The sequence below is a fragment of the Desmodus rotundus genome, chromosome 6, assembly GCF_022682495.2.
Source record: "Desmodus rotundus isolate HL8 chromosome 6, HLdesRot8A.1, whole genome shotgun sequence".
In the NCBI taxonomy this organism is placed as follows: domain Eukaryota; kingdom Metazoa; phylum Chordata; class Mammalia; order Chiroptera; family Phyllostomidae; genus Desmodus; species Desmodus rotundus.
Genome location: NC_071392.1, coordinates 140,942,092 through 140,960,582, shown reverse-complemented (window position 1 = coordinate 140,960,582; position 18,491 = coordinate 140,942,092). Strand labels below are relative to the sequence as shown.

The 18,491-nt window shown below is 47.6% G+C and overlaps 1 protein-coding gene across 1 annotated transcript in view; it reads left to right on the top strand.

Moving 5' to 3' along the window:
• The window catches only part of GLRA1 (glycine receptor alpha 1), a 68,309-nt gene that overhangs the window by 26,137 nt on the left and 23,681 nt on the right, over positions 1-18,491 (top strand). The window contains exons 2-3 of the mRNA XM_024576933.3: positions 3,275-3,402; positions 9,295-9,362. Coding sequence (XP_024432701.1) covers positions 3,275-3,402; positions 9,295-9,362 — 196 coding nt within the window. The remainder of the gene's footprint in view (positions 1-3,274; positions 3,403-9,294; positions 9,363-18,491) is intronic.

The window sequence follows — 18,491 nt, the reverse complement described above, 5'->3', positions numbered from 1 at the left end:
TTCTCATTAGCTCCGGGGGGGAAGTCCCAAGGGTCAACACGTCTCTCACACTTCCCAGCACTTGATGGTCTTCCTCTGGAACAACAGCATTTACACCAAATTCCAAACTCCTCCTTCAGGGCTTTTTTTCATTGTATTCACTACCATGATTATCTCTATAATGGCGCGTCACACTGGTTTGTCATTTGTGAGTCGTGGAACGGAGAGTTCCCTTTCCACGAAGAGTTCCCTTTCATAAACGGGTAAGTTTCAAACAAACAAGGCAATTCAGAAGCCATTCTCACCTGGTACACGGGAGAGAGAATCTCAGAGTTTCAGTGAATTCTACTGTCAATCACTCGGCAAAACAGAGGGTCATTCAGTAATTCACAACTATTTCCCCTCCATTTTTAGGTGGTAAGTTCAGAGTTGTATACATCACGATTGCTGGTAATCAGACCGATGTTTTGATTTTCTTGGATGCAGCAGAACATAACAAGCTTCAAAAACAACTAGTAATAATAGCAGCTACCGTGATTTACACTCTCCGCCATTTATAAAAGGCTTTCCCTTAGACGGCAGCGTGGGGCGAGACAGCACTTGAACATGTGTGTTCTCAGTCTCTCTGTCATTAAAGTGCTGTGTGACGTGAGGCCCGTTACTTAGCCTCTCCGAGTCTGCACCCTCCAGTCCAGCTTGCCCCGCCAGGGTTTGCAGCGAGTCGATGGCCAGTTGACCAGGCGGCAAATGCCTGGCTGCAGACACGCGAGCTCAGAGAACCAGAGGACTCTTCAGCTTTGGGGAGGATTCAGGCATGAAATGGCACATTTCACAATAGCAAATGGTAAGGGATAATTTGGGGCGAATTCATGCTCTCACTGTACCACCTAATAGGATTCAGGCTGACAAAAGAGGCCTTGGGGCCAAGAGATGGCTTGTGCTCTAGTAACTGCTGGGAGGGGGCATGATGTTCCCAAATCCTATTATCTGAGAGGAGGGGCTGGATGGAGAATGGGAACTTATGAAAGCTTCATCACTGCCCCTCCTGGAGAGGTTCTAGAAGTAAGTTACAGCAGCAGAGAAGTCGTGACTCACCAGTTGCATCCCTGTGGTCCCCTTGGCTCACACCGGGGTTGCAGAGCAACCATGAGTCTGGTGCTGAGTGGAGGAAAGGCTGGGGATGCGGTGCCTCTGCCCTGTGAGCCGTGGGAGGCTTCCAGCAGGACTTCCCGGCCACGTGGGGTGCACGCTGCAGCTGAAAGTACAGTGGAAACAGAAGAAGTGCCCGGACTGGTTCTGAACCACTTCAGACACACATACACGCAGAGCAAGGCAAGAGCAAGACAATACATTGAATGTCTGCTCTATTCCAAGAACTGTCCTAGGTGTTCTGTCTTATTTTTACCTGTGCTATCTCATTACTCCTTGTGTAAAACTAGTTTGACATGTGAGGCAACTGAAGTTTGGAGGGGTTAAGTGACTTCCCCAAGACCACACAGACAGCATGAGACAGCACTGGTTCCAAATCCCCTGTTCTATGTTACACCTCACAACACATTTCAGGAACACACACACGCAATACACACACCACATGCATGCATCCACAAGGTCATCTCACAGTCACCCCTATGCCCCATGTAGACATACACCCCACCTATACACACAAAACGCCCACACCACATGTCCCACTTAACAGCACCCGTTCCCATGGACCCAGCTGTTCACATTTTGCACATACAGATCTATGGGACATGATCCACTATCCATCCACAAACACCCTCGTGCACACCCTAACCCCCACACATCCGTACACATGTGCCCACTTGTACACAGAGCGTGCATACCCATCACACCTGGAAACCTACCCACTTCACACAGACTCATAAACACCCACAGTCACACACATCAAAGCAGTAAAACGCATTTGTCCCTCATCCTGTCAACCAAAACTAGCTCTTCGGTCTATGAATAAGGGGCCTTCAGATCACTAAGCCCGAGTGTCTAAATAATCCTGGAACATCTTCTCCACTTTCAAAGGAATACCAAGTTGCTCCCAGTATTTTTTCATCAGTGGGTATAATAGTCTAATTATTTTTAAGTTGTTGAGCCATACGTGCATATTTACAAATACCTCACTCACCAGGATATCTGATTAATTAAAAGAGCATATTATTCACTCATCCATTCACTGTGCAACTACTCAGCACCAATTATGTTTGAAACACCATGGTAGGCACAGTAGGAGATTAAAAGAACAAACAACGAATACAAACACCATGACTCCTGGTCTTAAAACACAACACAAGGAACTATATTGCGAGGTAGCACGGCCAGGACCTGCTGAATGGGGGTGCAGGTGGAGAGGGGCCCAGACACAAGATGGCTCGGAGGCTCCAGTCCTAGGGAATGGGAACACCGTGTCCTACTTGGCAACTCATGGGCACATGTTCCTGTACACGCACTTCCTCCCACGCCGCAGCCCCTCAGCACGCACGACAGGGTACACCAGCTCCCAGCTCTCTCCCAGCCATCATTTCAGGACTAGAAAAGCCCAATGATTGCTCTTCAGCCCTTCAGTTGCCCGTTTTGACTCTTCTAGAAACCTGCGTGCTCTTAGACATCAGGAATTCGCGCTATGGTACAAATAAGAACCTGAAACCACTTTGGTGAGTGGAGTGGGGGGTCAGTCCCTTCCACCAGCTGTGCCCCACTTTTCCCAGCTGAGCATTTTCTAAAGTGTGTGTTTCATGAGATAGTAGTCCCATAAGCATAGCATCTAAGCTTGTTAAAGGTTCTGAGAAGACCTCGGGTAAAGATGCTTGATTAAATTTGTGTTCCCAGATACAACTTTTCTTCCTTTTGACTAGTGACTGATTCTGAATAGTCTTTGGGGAAAGCCTGGACTACTTCATCACTAAGATTCTTTCCAGTGGTGCTGTTCCTGGACCTAGGAGGGTGCAGGCACCCAAAACACAGGGCTGGGCCTAGCAGGAGCTTAACCCTTCAGTCTCCTCTCCCAGGGAGACCAGCAGCCAAGTGTCTAATCCCCAGAGATGCAGCCTTAAAAGATCAGCAGCTTCTCAGCAGTAATCAGACACTCAGCTGCCTGCCAGAATCCCACGTTGGCTGGTATTTGGGCTGTAGCCTAGGTCTTACCTCATTAAGGATTGGTATTACCCATTTCTCAGGCTGAGAACACTCTAGTGGTTCTTCAAGGGCTGGGCAAGGCTGGGATCTGACCACAGCATGAGAAAAGGCCATCATTAACCCTCTGCTTTCCTCTCTCCCTTCTCAGCCTTGCTGCTTCTAAGGAGGCTGAAGCTGCCCGCTCTGCACCCAAGCCTATGTCTCCCTCGGACTTCCTGGATAAGCTTATGGGGAGAACCTCTGGATATGATGCCAGGATCAGGCCCAACTTTAAAGGTAGAGAAAACATTCCTCCCAGGTCCCCAGGCACCTGCCTTCCTAGATTAAGAAGCAAACAGCATGGTATTGGACACAGATGGTAAATACGTGGTAGGAATTTCATGACTCTTTCCTCTGCCCTAGGCAGACATTGTTAATCAATTCAGTCTGCTCCCCTGCCAAGCCCAACCAAACAATACTCTGGTTGCCAGGAGTCAGTATATGAATTAGAACCTATTTGCTACTTTTGGTATGATGGACAGATAGACAATGTAGAATGTAAAGAAAGGGGTTCAAGTTTTGGTTCGGGCACATACTTACTCTCTGAACCTTGATAACCCTCTTCCCTTCTCTGGGCCTCAGTTTCCTCATCTCTGCAGGGATGATGTTGGCTCTATCTGTGGTCTTTAAACTTCATGGATGCTCTAGAGCTCCCTCCATGTGCCCCAAAAGGGACAGGCAGAGGGCACAATAAGCAAGCTCACCCTTGCCTCTCCCGCAAGCAGCTCCACTTTTATTTGTTTTAGGTAAGAGGCTTTCAACTAAAATTCATCTCCTGAAAAGTTCCCAGAGATTAACAAATGATTTTGAAACTTTCAAGTCTAAATCAGAGTCACAATTTCAAATGTGTATAGGAATTAGGCAAGTAACTTAAATGAGTGAGGGGAGCCAAGAGTAAGGCAATATGGAGTGGTGGAGACTGTGGAGAAGTAGAGGGCAGGTCCTCTAAAACAGACAGCCTCTCCTTAGCCCCAGCGCATAGCTGCCCAATGGAATGTAAGCCCCACTTGCCAGGTCACCCAGTGCTCCACAGTATTGCATGAAAAGACAGAAATCAACATTTATGCAAAATTCCTTGATTCCTAAAATATGTATGTTCAAACAGAACACATTTGTGAGCCAAATATGCCTTGTGGGGAACCAATTTACAAACCCTCACCAAAGTGACCTGAGAGGTTTCTTTTAGTCCTCACAGTCCTACGAGATGTCAACATCTGTAACCAGAGGGACCAGTTCCCACTGTGCACTGGTGCTTTGGGAGGCTGTGACCATCTCAGACTGCTGAGCATTCTGCAGGTGCAGCCTCACAGACTCTGTGGGAGCCTGTGCACTCCGACCTTCCTCCCAGCACCCCTGCAAAAACCTCATCTCAAGGACCCACTGTCAGCCTCCTAATCAACCCTGATTCCAGATGCCCTTCCTCCCTGTTCCTTTTGGCTCAAGTCCAAAACCAAACAAGGGATGTGACAGCTGGTAATGGCTTCCAAATATTTGCTCCCTTTGCCCCCATTCTCAGAGTGCTGGGCACACAGAAAACGGTCTGGGAGATGCTCAGAGGTTCCTTTGGGCCCACCTCCCACCCTGTTTACCTCGTGGCTCCTTCGCTCCCCCAACACCACACGCCTGAGGTCACACCTTCCAGAATCGTTAGCATAAACCTTGGTCCTCTCGAGGACAGGTAAGTCAGGTCCAAGGTTGCCCTTCACCGGGGTCACAATATCAAACACTCAGAGGGACCAGGCAGATATGGCACATGAATGAAGCAGGATGAAGATGAGAAAAGAAAATGGAAAAGCACAGGGCTAGTCTTAGGCAGCCACTTCTCAGCTCAGGCAGTGGCTGCCAGGTAGAAACATAGGCCCTGAGCAGCAGGCCTTCCAAGGTAAGACTCTAGTCTGGGGTTTTGTGAAATCTTCCAAGTTGGCAGCTAAATCTCATCTTTTAGAAACGCCATTGGCTAAATCAAATACATTAAAGAACTGACCACCAGGTTGCATTCCCCCCCACCCCATCCCCACACCAGGTTGCATCCAGTTGTCAGGCATTGCAGCCCACCACGCCCCCTGGTGGGCTCTCTCAGAACTCCATCCTGAGTGCCCTGGTCTCTCCTGACAAAGGAGGGACTCATTTGCCCAACGTGCACACATCCAGGGGTCGCACGTTAGCTATCCTTCGTGCACACATTTGTACGTAGCACATAAAAGGCCCTCGATGAGCCTTTCATAAATGAATGCGTGAGGAAATGAACCAACAACTATGCTGAGGCTTAGAGCAGTTAGGTGACTCCTGGGACACGCTGTCAAGGCTGCTGGGACTTTATTTAACCCACCTAGCTGCTCTGATTCCATTCTTTATCCAATGCTAGTCATTTATTTATTTATTTATTTGCTTATTTATTTATTGACTGACTGACTTGGCAGTGAACAACTTAAAACAATAAATTTCAGCCCTGGCTGGTATGGCTCAGTGGATTGAGTGCCAGCCTGCAAACCAAAGGGTCACCAGTTTGATTCCCAGTCAGGGCACATGCCTGGGTAGAGGCCAGGTCCCCAGCAGGGGGCACAAGAGAGGCAATCACACATTGATGTTTCTCTCCCTCTCTCTCCCTCCCTTCCCTTCTCTATAAAAATAAATAAATAAAATCTTTAAAAAATAATAAAACAAAATTTCACCCAGCCTATAAAACCATTGAATCAGGGCCCACTCTGACCACCTTACACTGAACACGGGGGCCCAAATATACAGAACAGAAAATCTCGGTCCTCCCTCAACCTCAGTCCTCCCTCAGTCCCTCCTCAGTCCCCTCTGAGTCAGGCTCCGAGCACGGTGCAGCTCCCTGGAACCCCGCCAGGAGATGGGAAGCAAGGTTCCTGGGAAGCAATGTATCTGCTGAAACACTGGCATGAGGAGGGGACCTCCTTCCCCTGAGTCCCCCCGACACACACTGTCCCCATCACTCTTCCACTCAGACACAGATAAGATTCCCCAAAGCCCCACACAAGCCACAGGGCTCCTGATAAGGCCCCCAGGACCCCAGCACAATAGGAAGAGGCCTGCATTGTTAACCACTCAGTAGCTTCCTTCAAGCACCAGACATCTCGCCTACTCCTGACTCTCCTGAAGATAAGGATGGCTGGGAGCAGCGAGCTCGGTCTGCAGAACGCAGTGGCAGTGCGCACTGTAACTGGGAAGTACAAGAGCACTAAAATTCGATTCTAGAACTCTGGCCACTTACCAGATCCGTGTGACCCAGGGTGAATTCTTGACGTAGCTGGGCCTCTGTTCTCCCATCTGTACCATGATCCAGTAGAACGAGGCCCTTCCCGCTCTGATTTTCTGTATCTTCTCTAAGATTCTGTGTAGGATAATGGTTCCCAGGATCAGGGGCACAGCCCAATGCAAATACATACACACAAAAGCAAAATTAAACTTTAATATTTAATGAAATATATACATTATCCTGCTGCCAAAAGCAGCCAGATTGTAATTTTCTTGAGGATAATTTAATTTCAGATTTATGTCAATGAAGCTCACCTCCCCAGGGGTCCTTTCGGCCGGCGCCCTCTCACACACATAAATCAGGACCTAATTTATAGGGGAGTCACAGCACCAGACACTTGCAGGGGCGGGGCGGGGGCGGGGGGGGGGGGGGGCTCTGCGCACATCACTCAAGGCACAGGCAGTAACTCTTTGGGGCATCTTAATAGTAAGAGGCTAAATGAAAAGAAAAACCCGGGTGTGAATCTAAATGAGAGAAAAAACTTAATGGGCCTTTGTTTAGGTGGAAGTGACGAGGAGACGGGTCTCCACACAGCATTAGGAAAATTCCTTAGCAGGCAAAGCTATTGACCACGGAAAGGACCGCTCAAGGCGAAACACCCATGTATAAAGCGTACTTGGCCATGTATAATGTGCACTTTTTTGCCCAGATCTTTGAGGGAAAAATAAGGATGCACATTATACATGGGTAGTACTAATTCCGTATCTATATAAATGTTTTTAATTCTTTTGCTTATGCTAATATGTTAAAAGTGTAACTCTTGAAAGCAATAAGATATCCATATGCAAAATAACACCCTAGTTTTAAATATAACCGGTTTGTTTCTAAATATAAATAAGTAAATAATTGAATTAAAAAATTAAAATAGAAGATTTCTTTCCTGAGAGTTTGGGCCAAAACCGTGGGTGCACATTATACACAGGTGCGCAGTACACCCGGCACACTACAGGAAGTCCCCCCTGCCAGGGCTGTTCCAGCACTGAGTTCTAATGGGCGGCTGGTCTACAGCAGTGGTTCCCAAACCTGACTGTGCACGAGAATCACCAGGGAGCGCATTAAAATAGAGCTTCTGGGCTAACCTCCAGAGATTTGGGTCGGCTAGCTCTAGGGCTGGCCGAGGAATCTGCACTTTAACTTGTTCCCAGGTGACTCTGCTGCAGACAGCCCTGTCTGTGCATCAGTTCAGGTGGCCTTTAAGAAACCTTCCAGCCCTGAAACCCTATAACCTTGCGATTTGAACAAATAGCTTCCCAAGGGAATTCCAAACCACTGGAGCTCAGAGGGATGCCCCCAGACTGATAGGGAAATCGCGGCCCAGAACAGGGAAGGGGCGTGCCTGAGGTGAGATATCCAGTGAGTGCTGGAGCTGTGTCTAAAACCCAGGGACCCTGTATTCTCACCACAAGACTGAGTCCCGCCCTATACACCAAGATTTCTGAAAAGGAAATCTTGGCTGAGTTTGGGTGACATGTTTGGGCTACTCTGTCAAGGGGGACACAGAGGATCTGGTAACAGAACACAAGGACATCTGCTTCCTTCTTTCCGCAATCAGAAAACTTGGGTTCAAGTCCTGGCTCTACCGCTTGCTGGCTAAACAAGCCTGGGGGAGTTGCTAAGGCTCTCTGCACCCCACCTGAACAGCAGGGAGAGTAATGTTGCCCTGCCTACCTCAACCTCAATGGGGATCAACGAGAAAGTGGACCTGAAAAATTCACAAATTGCACATTGCAATCTTCATGTACAGGATTATGACCCATTATCCCACCGTCAAGGTCAGCTCAAGGTCATCACCTTCACAAGGTCTTCCCTAATACCCCACTCTCCGGAACTTCTCATGTTCCTGGGCCCCGACTGTCTGTATCGCTCTTACCCACTCCTCTCTGATTATTTGAGGCTGGCCCTCTTGTCAGCTCGTGTGGAAGCCCAGGGCTTAAAACCCTGGATTCCAGCACCGTGTGACCTTGAGCCTGCCACATCCTTCCTCTGAACCTCTCTTCTACAAGTACAGCCATTAAGACCACCAGCTCTGGAATTAGATAAATCCACATTCACACTCTGGCTTGTCCACTCACAAGCCATGTGGCTGAGGATAAATAATCTCTCTGAGCCTCTGTTTCCTCATCTGTAATAACCATGTTGAGAGAGGATGAAATGAGATCATGTTAGTAAAACTCTCAGCCCAGCAGCAAACCCTGTAATGCTCAATAAATTCTAACTGCTATAATTAATAGCATAAAATGAAGATATTTAGCTTCAATTGGACAGAGGTCCCTCTAGCAATATGATTCCAAAGAGCAAAAATTCTTCCACTTCTCTCCTATCCTTTGCAGTAGGATTCAAAAAGCCTGCCTGGAAAGTATTTAGCAAAGACTGTGGACTTCCCTTGAGGTTCCCTCTGGATTCCTCAGCTGGTAATTCCCATCGATGCCCTTTCAGGAGATCACTCCTCGTTCATGAGTTCAAGGCAAGGAACTTGCTGTTCCTTGTGATTCCCAAGATGGCCTCCAAATGTAGCCGTAAATACTTTCCAGCCAAAAATCAGAAGGCAGCCTATGGGGTTTGGGGAAGGGATTTCAACCATATGGCAGGATGAAGAATCATCCTGTGTTAATGATAGTACATCTTGGCTCAGACTCCGGGGCCTGTACCTGGTGCTCACTTGGGGACCAGGGAATCTGGCACAGTGATGTAGCTGGAAGTCCCAGATGCTCAGAGGTGGGGTGGAGGGCAAATGGGGGCCTCCTCGCCGAGGAGTCTCCGTCCCTGAAGTCAGTGTCCCAAGAATGAGTCCTATCCTGTGGGGTTCTTCATGACTACAGAGCTAAGCAGGGATCTCTCTTGATTGGCAGGTCCCCCGGTGAATGTGAGCTGCAACATTTTCATCAACAGCTTTGGTTCCATTGCTGAGACAACTATGGTGAGTGAGTCAAAACACAAGCTGCTCTTTCCTGCTAGGGACGTCTCTCTCCCTGAAATGTTTACCCTCTGCTTTGGTCTTCCCCAAGGAGGTGGGGAATCTGTGTTTTCACGTCTGCGGCGGGCTAGAGATCGGACATTTATACTGTCCTTGTCAGTGTTTTAGGTGAGGACATTCGTCTGAAAATGGCCAAAGGGCCAGCAGGGCCCGCACATGCCAAACACCCCGGATTCCAAAAACAAAATCCTATCAGTGGGTTAAAGTTTAGATGAAAAGAAAACGTAAAGACCTCCTTGTATTGTAAGGTTGAAATTCAACTGTGGAATAACAGAAGACTGGTTATAGAGGCTGAAAGGGGTATTTTGGGCTGATTCTACTCTACTCTCCACTTCTGAATGTATTTAAAAAGTCCCATAGTGAAAAGTTTAAAATAAACCAATAACACCACAAAAAAACCTGAAAGGAAAAAATAGTAAAATGTTAATAGCCATTATTCCTGTGTCATAAACTGATAAATTTATTTTCTTTCTTTCAGCATTTCTATATTTTTCAAATTTCCAAAATGAATAAATATTATATTATTGATTATAATAAATACAATGATACTTTAAAATATTTTTCTCAGTCATTGAAAACAAAAATAATCAGTTGTGCTTGTTTGGAAGGGAGTGACCTGTGAGAAAATAATTAAGGCCTCTTAAAGGCCTCTCTTCATGAGCAGAGCGAGAAGCAGCCAGTCACCACGTCCTATAGATGTCACATCCCTGAAGTCCTCTAAACCATCCATTTCTGGACACCCCCTGCCTCTAGTCTTGTTGTGGCTCCCAGTGTGGCTTGTTCACACACTGCAAAGGGTTCTCAGCTTTCATCTTGCCCCCCACTCCCACCCATTCTTTCTCACACAGTGGTCTTTCAAAAAGACAAAATAACCCCGCCACACCCTTCCCCCCTCCTTCTGCTCTAACACCTCCCCCCTCACCTTCTGCATGAAGCCCAAATTCCTTTGCAAAGCTGAGAAGGCGTGGCTTCATCTCTCCTCTCTCATCGCCTACTCTGGACAAAGGCAACTGTTTCAAGTTCCCCACACAGGTGGTGCGCTCTCTCTGGTTTACAGCTTCTGCTGACGCTGTGTTGGCCTCTACCTGGGGCACCCACTGCAGCCTCCTTTCCCTTGCCCTGTCCTCTTCTCTAAGTTTCTGCTTTGAATTACCTCCACAGGAAGCCTTCACACTCTAACACATGTGTATGTGTATGTATGAGTTCACATATGGCCTTGACCCAAGACCAGGATGGGTCCCCTCTTCCTGTTCTCATGACACTCTTTTCAACTCCATAATAGCACTTCCACCGTCACAGTCTGCTCATTTGTCCCTCCTCTCTCTCATTACCATACAAGTGTGTTGCGGTCCAGAGCCTCGTCTCATTTCCTGTGGTAACCTCAGGCAGTTTGCACAGAGATCTAATAAGAGGTTCTCAATAACTTTTTAAAATAAGTCAATCAAATCAGATATATCGCCTGTCGATTCAAACCATCATTTGGTCCTAAGCATTAGATGACATCCAACCTTTCGGTCCCAGACTGGCAAAAGTCACTGAGCTCTGTAGGCCATGGGGCAAATGGTCCAAAATCTATCCTTTTTCAAAAAGGCCTTTTTTTTTTGCTCTTTTATTAAACTTATTGGGGTGACATTGGTTAATAAAATTATACAGGTTTCAGGTGTACAATTCTATAATATATCATCTGTCAGTAGATTGTGTGCTCACCACCCCAAGTCAAGTCTCCTTCCATCACCAATTCTCCCCGCTTTACCCTCTTTTGCCTCCCCCTCCTCCCTTTCCCTTGGTAATCACCACACTGTTGTCTGTGTCTGGATAGAGCCAAGTAGACCCTACACGCATCCAAAGGGCAATTGATCAAACTCCAAAAAAATGAGGCCCCTTATCTCCAAATGGAGATGATCCCGCCTGCCGACTAGGGACAAACATGGCTGCCGTTCACTGGGCATCCGGGTCAACCCGCCACGTTTCTCTGCACTTTGAATGGATAGCTTGTAAAAGCTCCTAATGAGCCCTCTGCTTTTCTTCTCCCTCCCCAATCAGAGCCGCAATGACATCTGCATTCCTCACAGTCTTTGTGCAATGAGTGTTGACCCCTCCGCTCTTCCAAAATGGTGAACAGTTATCAAACCCTATCAGGGACCACCAGGGAAAGAACTCGGCTACCTGAGGACAGGTGTGCATATCTGCGCTCCCCCAGCACTCCCACCTGGTTCCCTGAAATGCCCACACAGACCTATTTCCTTGTCACGATTCTGGAAAGAACAGCAATTTGCTCTTATTTTGTGTGGTGATTAAAAGCCCAGGCTCTGGATTCACACAGACCTGGACTCACTAAATCTGAGGAGCTGATTTGCTTCATGCCTTTATGCCTCAGTTTCCTCATCTGTAAAATCCCAGCAGTGATGAACATACTGATCTCATCAAGTTATTATGTGCAGGACAGTGTCTATCACAGTAAATGCTTTGGAAATGCTCTAAATGTTTTGAAGAGGAAGATGAGGATGAGGATGATAGAGACTCTGGGCACTGAAGCCTCAAAGCTACCACTGATTAGCTGTGAGCTCTTGGCAGAGACTCCCCTTAGTTTGCCCCTCTCCCAGGTCTCTGTCTACCCATCCAGACTCTACTGCTTCTGCATTTGGCTTCCTGCTGAGCGTAGCAACTAGGACAGTTTTCCACGCCCAGACAAAATCCGAGGCTCAGCTCTGTGACCTGGGCAAGCTGGTGGCCTAAGTCAGCTTCCTCATCTGTAAAATGGGATACCAATAGCATCCACCATGCGACCTGCTGAGAGGGTTGAGATGTCAAGCATAGAAAGTGCCGAGTGCAGGGCCTGACACAAAGCACACACAGTGAATGTCAGCTATTACTATGAAGCGCACTGGGAGTTTCCAACACCTCTTACCCTCACTCTCTCACTGGATTCCTTCACCAAACCCTTGGTCTTGCTCTGTAAAGTAGACATGGCAGGCCGTACGTTCTCCATTATGCAGCCAAGGAATGTGGGATTTGGAGACATCCCGTCACAGAGCAGTGAGTGCCGGAGCAGGGACTAAACCACAGACAAGCGTTCATTCTGCATCATGCCACTGGAGCACCAAAGAGCAGACTCGGGAAGCTGGGGGTCTACCAACCCACCAAGCACACTTTCGGAGTAACCAAAGTGCTGTCCAAAGTGGAAACCCAGTCTCATCACGCCAGGCTCAGCACCTCAGGGGGAAATGGTAAATAGTGATAAGAGAGATAACCAGCCAGTGGAGCGCAGAGAAGGGCCCCCGGGGGCAGGGGGGAAGCAATTGTCTTTACACAGGAAATGAAGGGTTGGGGATGAGGAGCTGACCTGGGAGTGGCCTACGGCTGACACAGGTTTCTCCCTATTTATTAACCTCAACCCAAAAAGTAGGAGTTGCCCTTTTCCAGCTTGCACACCCACAGTACCGTGATTTTTCCCTCACTGGGTTCTTAATTATCTACATGTGTTTAATTTGCTTTGTAGATGATTTAGAGGGAGAAAAAAAACCTCAAAATCTCGTAGCTGGCAAAAGCCTTAAATGGTCTGAGCCAGTTCTTTGTTCTGTGGAAAGGGAATCTGATGACTAGAGCAGGGGCACCACTGGAGCAAGGTCACAGAGCACGGAATGGGTGCTCCACGGAGTGGGTGCTCCACACAGTGGCCGAGGGCTCTGCTCCCTTCGGCTCTCTCTCCCCTGGATCCCACCCACCAAACCATTTGGGCCACCTTCCCATTCAAGCCCCTTTCCTTGTCACTCAGCACAGCACAGCAACAAGCACACACCCAACGCAAGTGTGCCGGGAGGGGCGCAGAGTGCTTCTGCACACACCATCTCGTGGAGACCTCACAGCAACCCCTGAGGTGGGAAGTGTGATCCCCATTTTACCAACAAGGAAACAGGATCAGAAAGGTTTGGGTGCAGGGAGTTAGAGCTGAAAGGAAAAGTCACCGGACTTCCTGGCCAGGGCTCTGCCTCTCCAGCCAAGGGAAGAGCTGCCGTGCCCCCAGGGTCCCGGGTAATGTGGACACAGTCCCAGTGTCAGAAACCTCCCCGGCTGTGCTTGCTCTGCAGGAGCAGCAGGAGTGCCTAGCAGCTCTGTAACAGCTGGAGGCCCTACTCTCAGTTGTCTGCTTCCCAGGGCCTGGCCTTCTTCACCAGACCTGAGAGCAGAAATAGGCAGCCAGCAAAGCAGCAGGGGTCTTGATCCATTCCAGACCCGGGGAGGGCGGAGGCTGCCTGTCCTTCATCTGAACTTTCCAGGGACTTTCTTGGAGTCTAGGAAGCCAGACAAAGGTCACCATTTGAAATTGGAGCAGGAATGCATGAGGAAAAGGCGGGAAGGGGCTCCTGCTAGGGCAGCCTCTCTGGCAGAACCTACAGGGAACCACCCAGTTTGTCTGGACGTGTGTGCTTAAGAGTATGCATGAGTGTGTACTGCAGTATCGATGTGTCTGTGCAGTATGATGCATATGTGTGCGTTGTGGGATTGTTTATGCAAATGTGCACATGGGCGTGTGTATATGTGTATGCTAGTTTGAATACATTTGGACGTGTAACCTCAAAGGGAAATGTGTATGACTATGGATAGGGATAAGTATGTGTATTCCTGGTGATAAATGTACAAATGAATATGCATAGGTCTGAATGTGCATGTACCTGTGTATGTACATACATAAAACTATGCTAAAGTAGTGAAGAGTGAGTGTACCTGAAGGGTACTCTTTTAATTCATGTAATTGTGCGTGGATATCTGTGACTGCATAAGCACACGGTTAAGTGTGCATCAGCATGAGTCAGCATATTTATATGTGTACATGTGTGTGCAAATACACGTGAATAAGTGAAAGAGTGTGTCCATGTGAGTCAATAATGTGAGTGTTGAGTCTGTGTGCATACGTGTGCAGGTACACATGTCTGTGCACGTGTAGGGCCACGTGTGCCGCTGCGATCCATGTGGAACTATATGCAAACAAATAGACAGTGCGTGCCTGTGTGTGTGTGGCACCCTTTGGGCAGCAATCCCGGGATTTCCATTACCAGGCCAGAAGCTGCAGGCTCTCTCCCCCAGCACCAAGCCAGCCTGGCACCGAGACGGGCACACTGTGGCCAGGACCCCCGGGGTCAGTGACAGCCTCTCCAAGGTATGCTTGTGGACAGCAAAACTCTGCATTTTTTAAAGTACCTGAGTAATAGATGGGAACAAGCTTTGTAATGAGTCCAATAAAGAAACAAGACAAATAGGAGAGCAGATGAACAACCTCGTGTCCATCCTCCTCGGCCCTCTCCGTGGCTGAACCTTCACCGGGGGACACACACACCTTTGCAGAGATAGGGTTGCACGGTGCAGTTTGCTTTCTCACTTCCACCACCTTGGCCTCTGTCCACATCACTACATACAGGTCTACCTCATTCCTAACTCTCCGCTCTCCACCAAATTTGGGAACATAATAGGTCATTATTATTACTGCATATTCGATAGACATTCCCAGACTGTAGGGCCCACCTGTAAACTTCTGTGGCCTAGATACCCCCTCGTGGTATTTAACCACCCTTCCGATAGGCCTTTAGGGTTAGGCAGCTTTTCATTTACAAATGAATATTCTTCCGTGGGACTCTGCCCGTTGCCTTAGGATATATTCCAGAAGCGGAACTACTTTGTCAAAACAACACACACTTCGTTTTACTCTTGACAGGGGTCACTGCCCAGCTTACTTCCGAAGCAGCTCAGTGATTTGCTGTCCTTAGAACAGTGTGCTTCTCTTCACCGTTGCCACCCAAAGTGCTGCATTTATTTTTATTTTACCAGATGAGATTTGCTTAATGGTGCTTCATTGTCATTTTTAATTTTCACTCCAGATTTCTAGTGAACTTGAGCATCTTGGCATATTTTTATTGGGCACTTGGAACAATATTAATAGGCTCGTTTTTCTCCGTGTACTTCCTTAATCCATTTGGCTTAGTTTTCTGTAAAATATTCGGTGGTGGTTTACTTTTCTCTGATTATTTGCAACATCATTCTTAAGTAGCCATTATGTCCCCACTGATCTGACGTGCTGTCCTTTCCATCAACTGAATCCCCGTACACGTCCAGTCTGTTTCCGGTCTCGGTGTACTGACCCATTCATTGCTCTGGGGGTTTGTTTCTGCAGCAATACCACCTATTTCCTTCACTGTGGCTTCACAGTGTCTTTCTAAGTCTGGTGGAGATAGTCCTCTGTTCTTCTCTTATAAAGTTCTCTTGACCTTTTCAGCCCCTTTGCTCTTCCACAAGCCCTATAGAACCAGCTTGTGGAAGCCTATAAAAATTGCCTCAGACTTTATAGATCAAGTTTACAGGTTAATTTGGGAAGAAGTGACACCTGTACTATATTTTATAAACATGGCGTGTGTGTATCTCTCCACTTATTTAGGTATTCCCTTATGCTTTTCAGTAAAGTTCTAGAGTTTAACCAAAAAACTTAAAAAAAAAAAAAAAACCCTCACACATTCCTTGGTAGGCTTATTTTTAGATACTTTTGGGGGTTGGTTACTATTGTGGATGAGATCTTTTTCGTGGTTACATTTTCTACTACATTTTCAGTCGGTGGACACAGCTAATGCTAGGTCACTTCTTATATTTGTGGGTTGGGGGATCCACGAGAAAGTCTATTAAAAGCCACCCAGTTAGATGTGGCTCGACACTCCACAAAGCCCTGGTAAACTGCAGACGGCGAGAGGGCCGAGGAGAGAGCTCTCAGAAACGCCACTGGAGCCTGTTCAGAAAGAAAGCGAAATTACAGGCAGTCTCGGAACATCTGCTGGACGGCCCCCTCCCAATATACCACCAAGGGAGGCGTCACCACCACGAATTTACGACGGCCCAGAGTTGGCTCCCCGTCAGGTCACATCCAGGAAGGCTGCCTCATGACAATGAAACCCACAAAAGACTGAAGGGGTTAACTAAGACTGCCAAGCTATTTTAATTTATGATGGATCTTTCCATTCTAATAAGAGCGACGCTCTTGTCCTCCATGAGAGCGCTCCCTTGCCACTCTCTGAATATTAGGGGAGCCAATCAAAAGTTCCTTTTGACATACCCGGAACAGGAGAAAAATGACAGTCTGGAAGGACTGTCCAGGCCTTTTTAAAGCGACGTCTAAGAAACCGCCCCGGCCTCACCACACCGAAGCCCCCTTTCCAGTGACAGAATAGCTGGCGTTCCCCCACACAGGGCGCCCTCTCCCCCAGGTGATGCCAGATTACCTGCTCCTCAAACTGCCCTTTCTTATACTACTAAATGAATGCCTCCCACGTGTTTATAAGACAGTTCTCTAAACAAGACATGATAAAATAAATTAAGATTCCACTTACTCAATTACAAGCACGCACCTGTCTTGAATCATCGGGACTGCACATCGGTCACTGCGATGGACACGGGGCCTCACCCAGCTCCTCTACTGCCTATTCACCTCTGCCGTCAGTTCCACTCCCGAGGGCAGGCTTGTTTTCCACCGGTCCAGGTTAGTTAGCATCTCGCCATTGTGCCCTGGACTGCCAACACTGGCCTCTGTCCCCTTTCCAGGTTAACATCCACCCTTCAATCTGTAACCTCTGACAACCAGTGTGAACCCACCCCACTGTTTAATTTGCCAACCAAGTTCTCCACCCGACACTATCAGAACCTGCACGAGCCAACCTGTCACACGGGTTCAGTGGGGTGCCGATACGTGACGTCTACTACATTTCTTTAACCCACTCACTCAGAACTTGGTTTTTAAAAGGAAGGGGGTGGGGACAGAGAGGCAGAATGCAGTAGTCACAAGAAGGCAAAATTGGGCACCAGCCAGCCCTGGATTCATACCCCTGCTCTAGCACCGACTAGCTATGGAACTTTGAATGTGACACTTTACCTCTGGTCTAACCTCTCTGAATTTCCGTTTCCTGCTAAAATGAGTGTAATAATACCCAGGGTGCTGGGTTGATGAAAGGTTGAGAGATACAATGCATATAAAGCTCAAGCAAATGTCAGACACCCAATAAAACTCGCTGCTATTAGCATGTTCGTGTAATTATTAAACTCAAGCTGGGCTTTAGTGATCCCCTAGAGACAAACAAAGATGCTCAGCTCCACTGGTCCAAACCATCTACCGTTCTTTACAACAAATGCAGCTCTGATTGCGGGAGACCCAAATGAGAATGCACCAGGCAGGGTGGTGACTGAGGGGAGGATCAAGGCACAGAGCAGGCATCTGGAGCCAAGGAGGCGGTGAGTCAGGATCTGGGGAGTCGCCAGCCCTGGACTTGAGTGCAGAGCAGACAGTGGGTCAAAGCTGGGGGTCGAAGCGGGAATGAGGTAGGAGCATTAGTGGACTGCTGGTCCTGGGGCAGAGGCTTTTTGTCCTCTGCTTTTTTTAATACTTCCTGCTCCATGTGGGTCTCTACCAACGCACAGGTACATAACAGTAGCCAAAGGCATTATCCAATGGCCCCAAGGTGTCATTGGATAAACCATCCCTCAGTGCAATTCTGGGAGGCCCTGGGTAGTGTAGTCTAGTGGTTAAGTGTTTGGTCTCTGGCATTAACATCTTGAGTTCAAATCCCGGCTTTACCACTTATAGCTGTGTGATGTTAGAAACAGTTCTTTAACCTCTGTGTACCTTGAATGATAATAGAACCTAGATCACAGGATTATTGTAAAGATAAAATAACACACGTAAAGCTCTTAGCATCATTCCTTGCATGCGGTAAAGTCTCTGTCTATTAGTATTATCTGCACTGTTATTATCAATTCTGGGTCTACCAATGTTTCATTGTGGGAACTTGAGCTTTTAGAGCCTTAGTTTCAACATTTGTCCAAAGGGGCTAAGAATCTTCTCTTCCATGCCAAACTGCAGAGAAAAAATTAATGTAAAGGTGATTTGAAAAGTAAAATGCAATACATAAGCATAAAATATTATTAATAAAAGGAGCCAATCAATACAGAGGGCTACTTAAAAGCAGAGGACTTTGGGATCAGCCAGCTGTGGATTCAAGCCTCAGCTCTTTCACTAACTTTAGACAAAGCACTAAATACCCT